Source organism: Oryx dammah, unplaced genomic scaffold (genome assembly GCF_014754425.2).
Source record: "Oryx dammah isolate SB20612 unplaced genomic scaffold, SCBI_Odam_1.1 HiC_scaffold_29, whole genome shotgun sequence".
Taxonomy (NCBI): Eukaryota; Metazoa; Chordata; class Mammalia; order Artiodactyla; family Bovidae; genus Oryx; species Oryx dammah.
In genome coordinates, this window is record NW_024070213.1 from 11283015 (window position 1) to 11300423 (window position 17409).

Sequence of the window (17409 nt, forward strand, 5' to 3'; positions counted from 1 at the left end):
ATCACCATCATCCTCACCATCATCACTGTCATCCTCACCATCATCACCTTTAACATCACCATCACCACCACCATCACCATCACCGTCATCATCACCTTTAATACCATTCTCACCATCATCATCACTGTCATCACCTTTAATGTCACTGTCATCACCATCATCATCGTCACCATCATCACCATCGATATCAACATCAAGTTGAGATGACTGGCCTTATTTCTGCTCTACAGCAACAAGTTTGTCCCAGCTAGAAACTGAAGCCATTAGGAATCTCACAGAGCACGTGTTGTGGCTTCACTTGGCTAATGAAGCAATGGACACTTTTTAATGGTCTAATACGGTTAGTGGTTTTCAAAAGCAAATAGATTTAGAACTAGGGAGGCGATAGTTCTCTCTTGGGTTAAGGGGTAAGCCTGTCACCCAGAGGTTCAAGGGTGCCTGTTGAAGGAAGGAAGAGCTCTTGCGTGGATGGCTCCCTTCAGTCTCTAGCTTCATTATTTTTTTGCATGTTCTTATTAAAATGTCTCTATTCATTAGAGATTTTCATTTACTTTTAATGTAACCTTTCCATCTTAATAAATTTCTGCATCCCACAAGTGCTTCAGTAAGCATGAAAGGAGGGTTTTGGCCTGGAAGAGGAATAGCGGGTCCTCTGCTGCCTAATAAATTACAAACTATAAGAGTAATTAAAATATCAACCTTCACGTTGAATTGTTTGTATTAGCAAAATGAGTTGGAAAGAGGAGCTCAAAGGAAAACTATTTAAAAAATTCTGATATTAGGAGAAAGTAAATATGGCTAAATGGAGACTATGGAAATAGTAGCTCCAGTTTCCTGAGAACCCAGCTTGTGCTGAGGACCATGCTAAGTGCCCTACATACATTATTTCACTGAATCTCTATCTTGAGCAAGATAAATGAGCTGAGGCTGGGGTAACAGTGATGACTCTTCCAGGACGACACACCAGGAGCTGGAATTAAAAATCAAGCCAACTTGGGGGCTTCCCTGGTTGTCCAGTGGTTAAGAACGCACCTTGTAATGCAACGGACGTGGGTTCAATCCCTGGTTGGGGAACTAAGATCCCACATGCCCCAGGGAAGAGCCCACACAACCCAAAATGAAATAAAATAGAATTAAAATAAAAGAAACAAGCCAATTGGACTGCAAACTCTCCACTATCAGCTGCTGTCCATGCTAAATCAGCCAATGCCCCTCATGAAAGTCTGACCGTGTGCCAAGGCAGGTGCTGGCCCCACATGGGGCCTCAAAATCCTTTTCAAAAGTGAATCTCTCGCGACAATGCTGATCCAAGGGAAGTGACTCGATCAAGATTTGCTGCCCTGTATATGGCAGAAAGTGAAGAGGAACTAAAAAACCTCTTGATGAAAGTGAAAGAGGAGAGTGAAAACGTTGGCTTAAAGCTCAACATTCAGAAAACGAAGATCATGACATCTGGTCCCATCATTTCATGGGAAATAGATGGGAAAACAGTGGAAACAGTGTCAGACTTTATTTTTTTGGGCTCCAGAAGCACTGCAGATGATGACTGAAGTCATGAAATTAAAAGACGTTTACTCCTTGGAAGGAAAGTTATGACCAACCTAGGTAGCATATTGAAAAGCAGAGATTACTTTGCCAACAAAGGTCTGTCTAGTCAAGGCTATGGTTTTTCCAGTGGTCATGTATGGATGTGAGAGTTGGACTGTGAAGAAAGCTGAGTGCCGAAGAATTGATGCTTTTGAACTGTGGTGTTGGAGAAGACTCTTGAGAGTCCCTTGGACTGCAAGGAGATCCAACCAGTCTATTCTGAAGGAGATCAGCCCTGGGATTTCTTTGGAAGGACTGATGCTAAAGCTGAAACTCCAGTACTTTGGCCACCTGATGTGAAGAGTTGACTCATTGGAAAAGACCCTGATGCTGGGAGGGATTAGGGGCAGGAGGAGAAGGGGACGACAGAGGATGAGATGGCTGGATGGCATCACTGACTCGATGGACGTGAGTCTGAGTGAACTCCAGGAGTTGGTGATGGACAGGGAGGCCTGGGGTGCTGCAATTCATGGGGTCGCAAAGAGTCAGACATGCCTGAGCGACTGAACTGAACTGAACTGAACTGAACTGATATGCTGCCTTCCTGTGGGTGATGACTGTCTCTGCCACAGGAAACCCACGATGCAGGCTTCTTTTGGCACCTGCCAATGAAAAATGCCTGGGCCTGCACCTTTTCTTCTGTTTTAAACATTTTGGGAAAAAATTGTGAGATATACAAATAGAAAAGTATAAGACAGAAAGATGTTACTATGTAGAATTTATCACAAAATGAAGCCATGTAACTATCACTCCAACCAAGGAACGGAATGTCGCCAGTTCTATGAAGCCTCGATCACGCCCCTCCAGGTAGTGTCTCCTCCTCCATCGAGTTAACCACTGTATTATACTTCAATAACAAGTTAAAATATACTTCTCCACGTTAGCAAACAAAATCCTGAGTCTATCAGTAAATGTAGAAAAAAACCACTTCAGGGACTTCTCTGGTGGCTCAGCAGTTAAGACTCCAAGCTCCCAATGCAGGGGGCATGGGTTCAAACCCTGGCTGGGGAACTAGGATCCTTCATGCTGCATGGTGAATGGCCAAAAAATAAAATTAAATTAAAAAAATCTTGAAACAGCTCATCTAAAATTATTTTAAAAAATCATAAAATTCAGTGTTTATTCCTTAACCTTTCACATTCTCTGTATTTTCCATTCTTTTGATTCTTTGTGCTTTACTCTCCAGATTTCCATCTGAGTTCACCACAATCCAATAATTCCTTTTTCAGTCTGCCAAATCTTTCACTGCATTTTCATATTTGCTACCACATTCTTCATTTCTAAATCTTATATTCAGTTCATTTCCATATCTTCTGGTTCTCTGGAAAATCACTGACCTTGTCTTTGATATATACAGTAAATGTGGTTATTTTCAAGTCAATATCTGATAATTCCAATGTCCAGATCCCATGTGTGTCTGTTTCCATTGTTTATACTTTCTGCTCCTTTTCATCTCCATTGTCTTGTCTTATTGTGGACCTAGTTATTTTGTAGTGTGGGCTAGACTCTATTTTTGCAAAACTGATCTTTCAAAAAATTTGGAGAACTTTGATGATGTTATCTTTCTCCAGAGATGATTCCTATTTGTTTTTGTCAGGCATCTTTTCCAAGTTTTAGAAAAGAGAAGATTTATTTTGCCCAGCGATTTCTAATTGTCCCCAGCAGGACAGTTAATCCAAATGACCCCACCTGCCACTTCAGAAAGCAAAACTGACCTGTGCTTCCTCGGGAAGAAACTCCCTGGGGAGGTCCCCTCGTTATATGTTTCCTTACTCCCCCCACCCCAGAACCAGGTCACTGGGGAAATCTTTGAATATATGGATGTATTCAAAAGGGTTGGGAAGTCTCTGACAGTCATATTCTCCTAGTTCTGGACGCTGGACAGGGCTTTTTCGAGTGAAGTTCCTGGGGACTGGCTGTGTGCAGAGTGATATGCCTGATAACAAGATTAAACAGGGGAGGGGGCAATCATGGTTGGGTTATTGTTGTTCCTTCTCTCAGAAAGGTGTAGAAGATGTGGATTTCAGGAAAATTGAAGTGTCTCCAAGACTTTGGTGGCAAGTGAGATATACTCACTGTGAGTTATCAGGTTGGATGGGTCCCTAAGGAGCCCTGAGGAGAGCTCGCTAACTCTTCTCCCATCCAACACCATTGCACCAGGCAACCCACAGCTTCTTCCTGGCTCTCCTTCATGTGGAGTTTAATAAAGAACCAGGCCTGTTTCTTGCTGACAGCTTACGGTTGTCATGAATTAACAGCACGAATTAACCTTTCTATGCATGTTCTTAGGATTCCAGACTGACTTATTTCCCATTTGGCTCAAATCACTAATGAATCAATAGAGATCTTGGCATGGATCAGATTTTCTATAGGGGGAAAATCTCCAAACATATGCTTAAAGTGGTTTTGTTTTAGAGGTTTCAAATTTACTGGAAAACAAATGCTAGGCTATTTTCTCTCTTCCACTAATAGCTGTGTGACCTTGACAGTCATGTCAATTTCATGGGTCTAGGTTTCAACATTTTTAACATGAGGATATTGGATGAGAAAGCTGTCTCTGGCTTTAAATGTTGCTGGGTTGTTATTTTCCAGGTATCTTAAGAAAGATTCTAATACCTTTTCTTTCCTTCAACTACTACTGTTGCATATACACAGTAAGTCCTCAATAAATATGTGACAAATAAATATATACCTTGTAAATATAGTATTATGTCAGAAATAATATATATAGCTTATATAACATATATGATGTACACTCTAGTTATGTATGATAATAATAATATATGTATGATATAATATTACATAATAATATTATACATATGATAATAGGTATGATAACATTCTAGTTATCCATTTTATGGTTTAAAAGTCAAGTGCACTTCCATTTCCAAAAGGAGGAACTGGTACCAGATGAGCCCTTTTACCATAATCATAAAAAACTGGACAAAAATATAAGAGGCAACTGTTTCCCCCAAGTGGACATGAAGTAACTCAGGCTTGTGATCCCTGAGAGAATGGAAACTCAGAGGTGAAAACAGTAATCACTCTGGTTCTCTGACTGGGAACAGTTTCCTGACTGCAGTGGAAAAAGCAGTCTACTGCAGTCCCACTGGTCAGAGAATCTGGGCAGCTCTGGTGGGACAGAAGAAGGGAGACAGCAAGGTAAACAGGGGCCCCAAAGTTTGTGTAGGGGTCCCCTGTGTGTACATGCCCCTGCCAGAGTGGAAAAATCAAGTTAATATGTCATTAAGACCCTGAGCAATCAACTGAAACATCAGAAAGGGTACATCTTAGGAGCCAGGACCTTACCCTGGAGTAAGATGCCCTCTAGACCCATCCTGACAAGATCATACTCAACTGTGACAAGATCTGAAGGGGAAATGAGTTGGGAGGTGAGGGGCCAGGGCTTTTGCTGGGTATTGACCAATAAGTGCAGAACTACAAGTTCATGGCAGGGCTGCCAGTAACTGAACTGTCTGCCGAAGGGTCAACACTCTTAGGAAGATGGATGAATCCAGGTCTTTACAACATATGACTCATGATTCCAGTATTCAGAACAAAACCACCAGACACATAAAGAAATGGGGAAATGTGATACATAACCCAGAAAAAAACAGTCAAAGGGGACTAAAAATGAGATTGCTCAGATGTTAGATTTAGCAGACAAGGATTTTAGAACAAACTGAAGACTGTTTAAAGAGTTAAAGGACAACATATTAAGAGGAGTATATGGTGCTAAAGAGAGAACAGAGAGGGAATTTCACAGATAAATGGAAACTATAAAAAGGAACCAAACGGAGATTCTGTGACTCATTAAATAGGCTTAATGAAGATGGAAGTAGAAGAGGAAAAAGTAATAAACTGGAAGAATAATTGATAGAAAAATTTCAACCTGTAGACACAGAAAAAGACTGAAGAAAACCCAACAAAACCTCAGAGACCAATGAGATAACAGAATACGGCCAAACATAAGTATAATTGGGGTTACAGACAGAGAAGAGTGAGATTGGAGTGAGGGAAAATGTTTGAGGAAATAATGGTCAAAAACTTCCCAAACTTGTTGACATCCAATTTACGGATGAATCTGAGCTGCTCAGACAACTCTAAGCAGAGCAAATATACAGTGAAGCCCTTCACAGTCCAGTGCTGGAAACCAAAGATAGAGAGCAAATCTAGAAACAGTCAAGAAAGAAGGAACACATGTACAGGGAACCATGGTGAGAATCTCAGTGACTCCGAGAAAAACTGAGACCAAGAGAAAGTGGAACAACATCTCTAACATGAGAGAAAAAACTGCCAACCAAGAATTATATATCCAGTGGAAACATTCTTCAAGAAGAGGAAGGGCTGAAGACACCTTCAGATCATGAAAACTGAGATAGTTCATCAGCAGCAGACCTCTTTCAGAGAAATACCATAGACATGTCCTTCAGAGTGACGGGAAATGCCACCAGAAGGAAATGCCAATCTACAGACAGGATTAGACAGTCTCAGAAACGGTAAATAGGTGGGCAAATATAAAAGCTTTTACATGTTTACTTTTTTTTCTCATAATTTACTTAAAAGACAACTTCCTAAAGCAGGAAATATTAACACAGGGTGGGGTTTATAATGCTCATGTAAGTAGAAGATGAGATGGTTGGATGGCATCACCGATTAAATGGACACTAACTTGGGCAAACTTCAGGAGATAGTGAGGGACATGGAAGCCTGGTGTGCTGCAGTCCATGGGGTTGTGAAGAGTCAGACACGACTTGGCAACTGAACAAGAAGTAGAAAATGTGTAAGGCTCACACAGGGGAGAGAGCTGGGTTAGTGAGAGTGTACTATGGTAAGGCTCTTACATTTGTGATTGTACATTTAACATGTGTGAGTTTTACTGAATATAAATTATGCTTCAATAAAGTGGATTTTAAAAAGTCAAGTATGGAAGTATCCCCTTCCTTTCATTGGTCCCACTTGGAGCCTGAGGGAGTTGGACCCATAGAAATACCAGAAGCAAAAATTTGCTAAATGCATCTTACACACCGACCACAATTCTAAATGCTTTGCAAGCCCTTGAGTATTGAATCCTGACAACCACTCCTCGAGGTAAGTGCAATTTTAACCCCCATTATTGATCAATCAGGATGCAGAGGCACACAGCTAACAGGTGGTGGCTCTGGGGACTTGAGCCTAAGGAGTGGGACCTCAGTGCCAGCATCCTTGGCTGCTCATCGTCTGGAGCTAGCCAGAGGGAACAGACCCAGTGTCACAGGTGTTTGGGCTCATGTTTCGAATCGATCACTTCACGGGACACTGACTTCACTATGTCTTCATTTCCACTTCCCTCATTTTTCTTTCCAGTATTTATGGGTCACTTGTAAGTGTAAGTGGCCTTTATTATGACCATTATTTTAAATCAGGTGACAGTCACCTTACCGTTGGCTGTAATTTCAGGTTTGGGATTTCCACAGAAGGGCCAGGCATTAAAGAGAATCAATGACAGGGCTTCCGGAGTTTACGAAGCTCTGTCTCCAGTGTGACCGACACCATCCACCACAGTCCTGGGCACGAGGTCAGTGTTTGGGGAACTTCCCGGTCTGGACTGATGGCCACCATGACGGGCGCCCCCGAGGGTCATTCCCTGCCTGGGACTCAGGCTAGAATTAGTGATTCCAAAAAAGTTCTCAGCTCACTGCTGTTCTCTGTCACTGAAGCACAGGACGATGCTGCTCAGAAGAACTTCAGGGCTGACATAGTTTAACCCTCTTGTTTCCCAGAGCGAAAACTGCAGGTTGAGGTTAAAGGGAAGGTCACATGGCTGACCAGACTCAGCTCCCTGCTGTCTGCACTGCAGGCCCAGAGTGCTCCCACTCTCCTGGGGCCCTCAGGGACAAGAGGACAGGGAACCATGGTGAGAATATCAGTTGAGAATATCATGGGCTTCTCCTCAGCCCATGTGGCCAGGGCTCAGGGACCATCGAAAGGCAAATACAGCAACACCTGAAGTATCGCTTGTGCCCGTCTTGAGAGCCAGGTGGGTGCCTGTGTCCAGCCGTGTCTCCTCCAGTGACAGAGGCCAGTTTGCTGTAGGGGGTGACCCTGCCCTGGAAAATGGCCTGAGTCCATCTCTGTTCATGGCTCTGGGAGAAGCACTTGGGCCGTGTATGCCTGCCTGTAAATTAGGGCTAAAGCCCTGTCTTTCTGGACCACTGGGCCGGCCAGCCCACCAATGAAGCTCTTGGAGGCCAAGAGCCTGACTCAGACACCCAACTCTGCACTTAGCAGGTGGTGACCCGGACATTTGTCACCACCTGCGTTCTGTTCTCAAATTGGAAAGGGACATTTTCCTCCTGGGGAAGTCTGTGAGTCTCAATAAACAGGTTAAGTTTCTTGGTCCCTGTGAGTTTTTAAGCTTATTCAGCTAGAGCATAAACAGTTGGGACTTCCCTGGTTTGGTTGATTGTGCCACTGATACTCAGTAACTTGTCCATCAGACTCTACTGCAGCATGCCTGGAGCAGAGCAGACAAGCCTCAGCTACACAGCATGTCCTGAGAGTGTCAGCTGGTTCCTACACCCACAGCAAGACCCACCCCTGATCCCTCACCTCCCTGTGCGTGTCTCCAGGGCCACAGTTATCCTACCTCTTCGTCCTGAGGCTCCAGATGCCCCTCCTTACCTACCCTTCAAGGCCTCTCCTCCTCCTCCAAGGAGTGCCACCTCCTCCAGGAAGCCTGTCCTGATTGCTACCTACACTCCCCAGAGTATGGAGTCCCCCAGAGCAGACCGGTCACAGAACTCATCTGCTTTTTTTTTTTTTTGCACATCTCTATTTTTGTTCTACACCATCATTTCTATGAACGTTTTTTCTTTGACACTTCAGTCTCTCTGAGGAGACAGTGTCTGACTCACCTCTGTATGTGCTGTGAGGCTAGAAAAGTCGTCTATGAAGTAGGCACTCAGTGGGTTTTGTTGAATAAGTTAATAAATGACTCTTGGGCTTGTACCCTCACCATCATTTCTCACCCTCCGTATCTGTGATCCTGAGACTCCATGGCATTTAATACACGTATGGACACAGACAGTAATGGTAACTTCGTGGGCTTGGGCTTTCAGGTCCCGCAAACCACCCAGTCAGCATATTTGCCACAGAAACAACACCTGCGTGTTCAGCTGCACGGTGCACAGTTGCAATGAAGCTCGAATAACATAGAAGAAAAAGCCCTTTGGAAACACTAAAGAAGGCACCCGGGGAAGGAAGGTCTTTAGCCCCGGAGTCAATTGGGGGTGTTGGTGCTCTGCCCCCACCACTTGGAGCCTGTGCTCGGTCATGAGGGGCCCAGCCCCCCACAAAGACTGACCAGGCATTTTGTAGATGATGGTAGGTGACGAGAATATGGTCGTGAACAATACAAAACCTGGTTGCTCTTGTGAGGTGAGGGGTGCGAAGTAAATAAACAAAGGAAGAGGGTGGAGGGTGAAGCGAGGGAAGAAAGCAGAGAGGGACGGAGGGCAGAGCAGTGGGACAGACCCCTGGGAAGGTGCCGTTTCTGTGGACACCAGGGGTTGAGGCCAGCAGGGGGCCATCCAGATGGAAGTCCTGCCACGTGCGTCCTGACAGACTCATTGTCACCAGCCTTCTCGTTCTCTGAGCACTGCTCAGGGTCCCCACTCCTGCCGTCATCCATCCAGGGAGTGCCCCTACCCTGAGTAGAGACCAGGCCAGGCACTGGGCAGGTATCAGAGAGTGCGGGGCATGTCTGGGCTTCCAGGGGCTTACAAGGTAACGGCAGAGGCAGGTACGAGGGTAAAACGTCTAAGACATGGGGGGTTACGTACTTGGAACGCCTTACAGGAAGTTGGGCATGTGGTGAGGAGAGCTGCTCTGAGTCACGAGCCTGGTCCCCCCCACTGTGGCCAGTTCAGCTACTCTAGGAGGATGTTTCCACCATTGTGTGCAGGTGTGGCAGGAACTGGACAAGTTAATACAAGGTCCCCGTGTCCCCACAATTTTGTACCCAGGCCGGTTTCACCTGCCGAGCAGGACAATGTCACCAGGTTGGTGGCAATGCAGGTATAAAGGCGGCGGGTGCAGAGAGCCCCTGCCTTCCTGGCCTGGCCCCATCTCCAAGCTAGTCTGGCTGCAGCCTGGTTTGGGGACCCCCTCTGCCTTGAGTTAGAGGCCAGAAGCTGAGTGGATGGTGACACATCCCAGCACCCACATCCTATTTCAGGTTCAGGGACCACCAATGAACATGGAGTGGAAGGACTTCTCAGAAAGTGGACTTAGCCTGCAGCAGGTTGGGCTGGGCTTTGCTGGAGTGGATGCTGGGAGCCCGATCTTCTGTGTGCAGGGCTGGGGGCTGCTCTGCAACGGGGTGGGGTGGGGGGCTCCTGCAGGATCGGGGATGAGGAGCTGATCCCGGCCCATCCCCTGATGGGCAGTCTCTCCCACACCCATCTGCCCAACTCAGGCCAGCACCCTCCACCCTCAGGGAAAGCCAGCTCTCGCTTCGACAGGCGGCAGATCCAAAAATAGGGCTTTTGAGGCTGGAGACACCCCACGTGACATGAAAGAAGGAGAGGTTGGGAGAGGTGGTAAAATGGGACTTTTTGAACATCCAATGATGCTTTTCTGATTGTTCTTTGAAAAAAATACAGACGGTAGAGATAATCCTGTCAGCTCTGTGCCCTGAGAGCCTGGGGGATTAGCTCTCTGCTCTTCTGCAAATGCGTTTAAATTCCCAGCTCCGGGGGCCGGGGGTGGGGGCCAGGCTGCTCAGATGGCCACAGGGTCTTCTCTGTGCAGCTGTCTCAGCCAGGGGGCATGTGAGCGGGAGCCATGGGGGGTTTTAATGGACTCACACTGGAGCTGGGGTCTTTACAGCAAAGGGACCCATTCAAGGAAACCCTCTGTGTATAGCAAACTAGATTCCTTGGCAACTCAGGATGGGTGAGAGGGAACAGTGGAGAGGTCACATGGCTGAACGGATGAGCTACTTACTCGGGACCCCGGACACCAACCGCAGGGGCCGCAGCACACGGAATGCCCTCAGGGCCTTCACGTCGAATCCAGCACCCTTCCCTCCCAGGGCATTGGCCCCATCGGCTTTGGTCGCTTGCTCTAAGATCGCGCTGAAAAGCCTGGAATAGAAGGAGAGAGGGAACATCAGGACGTCCTGCTTGCCTGGCGGGGCTCCGACCTCTCCAGGAATGCCGGGCAGTGGGGTTTGCAGGCGGCTCCAGCCAGGAAAGTCTGGGTGTGCGGAAGGGTCTGACTCTCATCAGATGACCCACCTCAAGGTGGGTCCCACCTGCCCGGAGAGGTCTGAACGAGGCCTCGGCAGCCTGGTGCTGGCATTAAGCTTGGTTTTCGGGCATCGGCAGTGTGGGCAGAGAGTCAGGCAGGTGGGGGCTGCTGCCAGGGCCTGTCCCTCCTTGGTGCCCTCTGCCCCTCAGGACATCCAGGCTTGTGTGCCCGGGAACCACATTCCCTCCTGACAAGCCCCTGGCCTTGAACTGAACCTGGGCAGAAACAAAAGATCCTTCGGAAATTGACGTGGTACCGCAGGTACAAGGATGGGAGACTGGCTTAGAAGCCTCAGGGCCCCCCGAGACCTTCGCAGCAGGTATGGCTGGTGGACTGATGGGGTCACAGCTGACAGACGTGCGTTCAAGAGAGGGCGCTGAGAAGGGCGGTGAGCGGTTTCCTTCAGTCTGTTTTGTGCTCAGGTGTCCTGAGCAGGCTGCCTGCACAGCAGGGGCTGTAACCAGAAGTTCTGATGAGTCGCCTGGACCATGTCTGACATCCTTCCTGCTCTAGGCGTCCTTCACCCCAGCTTGGCAGCTGGATGGTTCTCTATGTTAGCTGGTGACGCCTCTGATCCAGGCAGGGGTGGCCAGGGTTGGGGGGAGCTGGGTCCTTTCTCCACAGAGAAGACTTCTTTCTACTGAAACTGAGGAAACCAGTCTGCACATCTGTTGAACAACATCCCCAATCTAAACCAGATTTGGTTCCTAGAATTTCCTGGAAGAAAAGAACACACTTATCGATGTACAAGATGTCCACAAATATTATTCAGGGAGGAGATCAGAGACGAAACAGTCTTCTCCTCTGTCAACCCTGAAGGGGTAGAAAGTTCGGGACTGGGTCTTGAAGGTATCTGCTCGCGGAGGCCGGTATGCTGCTTCTCATTCAGACACGGTAGAGGCGAAAACACTGCTTCGTGCCCCCCGCCATCCAGGGCTGGGAGCACACGGGGATGTTTGTTGGGGGGTCATCTCCAGGTGGTCCCCTCCCTGGACTGTGTCTGTCAGTTCCTTAGCCCAACATTTGAGCTTATCAGAGTGGACAACAGTCTCTGGAGGGCCTATGAGCTGAGAGGCAGGGCCCGTAGTGGGAGGGAGATGGAGCCACAGTGAAGGCCCTTGAGGCTGGAGCAGATGGTCAGAGTGGATGCATTCTTCTGAGGGCTCCAGGGTGCCCAGTGGGGGCGGGGGAGGGCTCCTGGGTGCCCAGTGGGGGCGGGGAGGGCCCCTGGGTGGCAAGGGGGCGGGGAGGGCTCCATGGGCCGCTGGTGGGGGTGGGGGGGTGTAGCTCACAGGACTCTGAGGTTCAGCAGCTGTGTCCCCACTGTTTCTAGGAGATGCTTCCACTTCCGAAAGGAATGGGGCATGTGGGGGGTGGACACGTCCAGGTAAAGGGTTGGGAGAGGGGGAGCGGGGGGGTGGGCATGGCAGAAGAGAGGTGATTGGGCCACACCCTCCGCGGGGGTGCTGTGTGCCATATTTTGAGTTAGAAGGATGGGCTGAGATCGAGACTGGATGGAGAGCCCTGAAGACGAACAACTCGCAGAGGAGAAACCAGGTACCGAGTATGCGATCAGTGGGAAAAAGCCAGAGGGCCTCAGTGGACCACAGGTGAGCCAGGGCTGGCATCGTGGCCTCTGTGTTGTGAACAGTCAGGTGGAGGCACTTCTGCAAGGGTGCCGAGTCTGGACACCTCTCTCCCGTCTGAAGTCTGACAGCCCGGCCTAGCCAGATGGGACTGGGATATGGGCCGACCCAAGAGCCGTCCACTCTGCAGGAGGAGCAGAATCCACGCAAGCAGAGACGCAGCAGGGGCCCTGTCCGAGGCTGGGGCCTGTCCGAGGTCGGGGCCCTGTCTGTCCGAGGTCGGGGCCCTGTCTGATTCGGGGCCCTGTCCTGGGTTGGGGCCTGTCCAAGGTCGGGGCCCTGTCCGAGGTAGGGGCCCTGTCCGATGTTGGGGCCCTGTCTGTCCGAGGTTGGGGCCCTGTCTGATTCGGGGCCCTGTCTGATTCACGGCCCTGTCCGGGGTCTGGGCCTGTCCGAAGTCAGGGCCCTGTCTGTCTGAGGTCGGGGCCCCTGTATGGGGTCGGGGCCCTGTCTGTCTGGGGTCGGGGCCCTGTCTGTCTGGGGTCGGGGCCCTGTCTGATTTGGGGCCCTGTCCGGGGTTGGGGCCTGTCCAGGGTCAGGGCCCTGTCCGAGGTTGGGGCCCTTTCCGAAGTCAGGGCCCTGTCTGTCCGAGGTGGGGGCCCTGTCCAAGGTGGGGGCCCTGTCCAAAATCGGGGCCCTGTCTGTCCGAGGTCGGGGCCCTGTCTGAGATTGGGGCCCTGGTCTGAGGTCTGCCCGTATCTCCTGCTCCCACCCCACGCAGAGGTGAAGGCCGTGGATGGGGCAGAGTGTGGCACAGACCAAGGCCAGTCCATCCTGCGGACGGGAGAAGAGGCAGCTCCTCTCCCTGCGAGGCCCCTCTCCTCTGCCGGCCCCAGAAGCACCGCGTCTCAGTCCTGGGCTCTTCTTGTGAGTCTGTGAAAGGTTCCCAGGAGACTCAGGCCTCGAGGAAGACGCTGAATTGAAAAGGGCGCAGAGGCGTGAGGAGCAACCGGCCTAAAGGCCTTCGCCATGGTTTGCTGAGTCAGTTCAAGGCACTCATCGGTCATCTGTTCACCCAGCGGGAACAGAAGCAGCAGAACCTCTTGCAGAGCTGCTTCCTCACCCGACGTCCACACGTGGCTGACGGTTCAGGAGTGTCCGTGGCCCTCATGTCTCCAGAGCGTCCCTCATGTTACTGCAAAGTGTGTCACTCGTCGGCCGGGCAAAACGCACAGCAGTGAAAACCCTAACACCGCTGAGACACCCGCAAGAAGCCATCCAGATGCGCAGAGACAGGGTCTCGCTCCCACGTGGCCCTGACTTGCTCCGTCGCTTCCTGCGGGAGAGGCCAGACGCCCATGGGCTCCAAGCAGGGCGCTCTCTGGGGAAGCCACCAGAGCAGCGTCCGCCCCAGGTTGGCTGGGATGGTCCCCTAGATAAGAGCCCATTGGCACATGGACCTGACCCCGGAGGCTGTGGGGCTGGAGAGGACGTGAGTCTCAGGTGGGTCTGACACAGCACCAAGTCAGCCTTGAGGCTTGGGGACCCTGCCCTGCATGGATGGACAAGTGGCAGGAGCTTGGTCAACCACACCTGCATCTCCAGCAGTACGTGCAGGCTTGTTTGTACCAACATTTGACAAAGACTCTTCCCCAGAGTTTCTGATGCCCCGACAAGGAGATCACGGCGCCAAGGCTTCCTGCAGATGCCGGCACTGCTCTGCTTCTGAGCGTAGGTGGTGCCCGTCCTCCTCCCATACGTCTCTCACTGCTCTTCTCCCGAGAGGTGCGTCTGGTCCCATCCCCTGGCCCTTCCTAGTCCCGTTTTCCTCTCGCCCATCAGTCCCGGGCAGCCACTGAGTGAGGACCCTCAGCTGCAGGTAGGCATCTCGGCTCCTGTGTACCTCACAGTGGCTGCAGGGTCACGTTCAGCCCAAACACACCTGCTCTGCCTCACCTCGGCGGGGGGAGGGGGTTGTCCAGGAACTCGGTCCAGGTGAGGCTAGAGACGGAATAAAAGACCTAAAGTTGAGGCTTCTCCTCGGCTGCAGAGAGGACCCTGGGCTCCAGCAGAAACCCTTGATTCACCTGTGTGAGTGTGTGCGGGTGTGCATGTGGGCGCGGGTGTGCAGACAGGAGCAGCACCAGGGCTGTTCCAGGTAACAGCTCCCCTCCCTTTGCAGAAAGTCTGAATCCAGAAGGATTTTTAATAGATCCTCTGGTCTGGCCTGAAGCCCAGGGCCCTAGTGACCAAATCGGAAAGACACAGGTACGTGCATAAGGGAAGGGGCTGCGCTGGCTGGCGGTGTGGGAGTTGGTACTCACCCGACAACCACGATGATAAAGTCTAGTAAGTTCCAGCCATTGCGGAGGTAAGCGTTGGGGTGAAAGAGGAGTCCGTAGGCTATGACTTTTAAAAATGCTTCCACAGTAAAAATGATGAGAAAGAGATACTCCACCCGCTCCTAGGAAACACAAGTAAAGAGAGAAAGTCATCAGATTGAGGGGGGGGGCGGTCTGGAAAGTTCTGACCCCAGAAGTTCCCCAGGCCGGTGGAGAAGGGGCCCCTCTGTGGTCGGATCAGGGCAGATGCTGGGAGGGACCTCTGCCACTTCCACAATCCCACGGTCCGTTCCACAGGCATGCTCAGATCCACTAGTCTTCTAGTCTTAAAAGGCAGAAATTAGGGTGGTGGGAAAACTGCACACCTTTGAGAACTCTTAATCAATGAACATCTGCTTGAACTTCTCAGGAGAGAACTCAGGATGAGAGAGCTGAGGGAGGAGTTGGAAGCACAGAGAAAGTGCCACAGTTCTGAGTCACAAACCCAGGAGCTACAGGCCAGCCTCCTGAAACCCAGAAGAGGAGTCTGGGAACCTCCAACGGTCGGGAGACAGAGGCAGCTGCCCACGCGCTCTGACCTTTCCTTCAGAAAACAAAACTCTTTGTCCAAAGACCGAGACCAGGCCAGCAGGGGCCCCAGCGTTCCCAGGATGAGGTGGGCACTGGATGGGGGTGGGGTGGGGTGGTCCTCCTCCCTCTCCGCCCACTAAGAGAGCCCTGCTGTGGATGAGGCTCTGTTACACGAGTCCACACTTGGTTTGGCTCCAGCCGACTCGTGGCTGATTCATCGTCTCCCCCCACCCCCCGCCCCAGCAGCTGCTCTCCAGCATGGAGCCATCATGACCCCACCAGGCGGAGGCTGCCCGTGGCCTTCACACATGGATGTTCGCTCTACAGGAGCCTTGGCCTCCAGGAGTCATCAACTCAGACCCCAGACCCACGGCCCCTCCTCGCGGGTCAGGAGGAGCTTACTGAAGACCCCCAGGTCCCACCCACACTGCGGATGGGGCATCCCGGAGGACACACCATTTGCAGCCCACCCAGCTGGTGAATTGCTGGTTCACCACAACCCGCCCCCCACCCCCAAGCCCATCTTCCCCATCTCTGAGACACTGAGCCAGTGGTGGCCTTCTGAGCCCAGCTCAGGGTTTTGGGAAGCAAAGTTAAAAAGGGCAGAACCCTGGCCCCACCCAGGCAGACTGGAGGAGATCTGGCCGTGGGATCTGATCCGGCCTCCTCAGCATGTGGGCCACTGGCCCTAAACTCGGCTCCTGGGAAAGGTCTCAAATGTGTGCTTCCAGGCGCCAAGGCCAGGAGACCCATTCTGGACTCGAGGTGGAGCTGCTGGTGCCAGACGCACGGGAGGTGGGCTCAGAGGGGAGCTGGGCTCATGGGAGCGGCTGGACAAGTGGGCCCTGGAGAGTTTGTTGTCAGAGGAGAACTGGGGCTGGGCTCCACGTCACGGAAACTGTCTCCAGGCAGGAGTGACAGCATCCCATGTACAACCACGGGGTCTGAGAGACAAAGGAACTCAGAGATGATCTGAGCTACCTCCCTGCTGGAGAGACTGGGACACTGAGAAGGTGAGGCCTGGGAGGCACACTCCTGGGACCCAGGACCCGCTGGACTTCCTGACCCAAGGCCCGAGGTCCATCCATCTCTCTGCCTCCCTGGTCCCGCTTATCCCCTAAGACACAAGCGGGACAAGACCCCTCAGGTTTAAGGGTCTGAGCCAGAGCTGAAAAGGGCCCAGAAGTCAGGAAGATGGATCCAGACAAGAACCCAGGGAAGAGGCAGGTGCCAGACGCCGAGAAGCTCAGACACAGTGATCTGTGCGGTGGGTGAGTGTGTGTGAATGTGTGTGTGTGTCAGTGTGCATGTGGCGCTGCTCTTGTGAGCAGCGCTGTGTTCCCCCTGACGTTAGAGGTATGAGAGTCCTTACAGAATTCATTCCAACCCCCTCTTCAAAACCGAAAAACAAACAAGAAAGCGTAAGCAAGTGAAACAGCTTGGTCATCCTTTCAAAACACCATATGTTGCTATAGAAACATCCGGGGGTGGAGAACAGCATGACTGAGGAAGCTGATGCCTTGGTGCCTCTGGGCCTGTGAGTTCACGACTCCTTGCGGCCTTCTCGGGCTTGAGTCCTGGGGGTCACTGTGCCCTGAGGGTATGCTGAGGTTCAGCAGGGACCCCCCTGTTTCTTTGACCTCGGGAACTGGTTGAAATGTGTGCAGACCCACTAAAAACAAGCACAGAGCCCTGAGTATCCACCTGTGATGCTGAGAATGTGCCCCAGCCTATGCGGGGTTGGCGGGAGCTTCCTGATCTGTGCCGAGGGAGAGCAGGTACCCAGGAAAGGCTGACGTCCCAAGTACGGGGAGTGTGGAGGGCTTGGCCCCCTCCCACAGCTGTGGAGCCCACCAGGGCAGCGAGGCCTAAACCCAGACCTCCTGGCACTGCTTCCTCAGCGGGAGGGGTGAGGGTCTGGGGCTGAGGGTGGGGGAAGCCAGGGGATTATCTCCCAGCTCCTGTTCTCCCCGTCTGGACGGGGAAACAGCTCCCTAAACATAGTCTTCCCTGTCCTTGTATTATGCTGC

General features: G+C 51.2%; 1 protein-coding gene across 4 annotated transcripts in view; it reads right to left on the minus strand.

The window, feature by feature from the left end:
- Positions 1–17409, minus strand: part of CACNA1C (calcium voltage-gated channel subunit alpha1 C) — a 392177-nt gene that overhangs the window by 132023 nt on the left and 242745 nt on the right. For all 4 annotated transcript variants that reach the window (XM_040233654.1, XM_040233652.1, XM_040233653.1 and 1 more), the window contains exons 4-5: positions 14792–14931; positions 10576–10715 (exon numbers count right to left, since the gene is read on the minus strand). In XM_040233654.1, coding sequence (XP_040089588.1) covers positions 10576–10715; positions 14792–14931 — 280 coding nt within the window. The remainder of the gene's footprint in view (positions 1–10575; positions 10716–14791; positions 14932–17409) is intronic.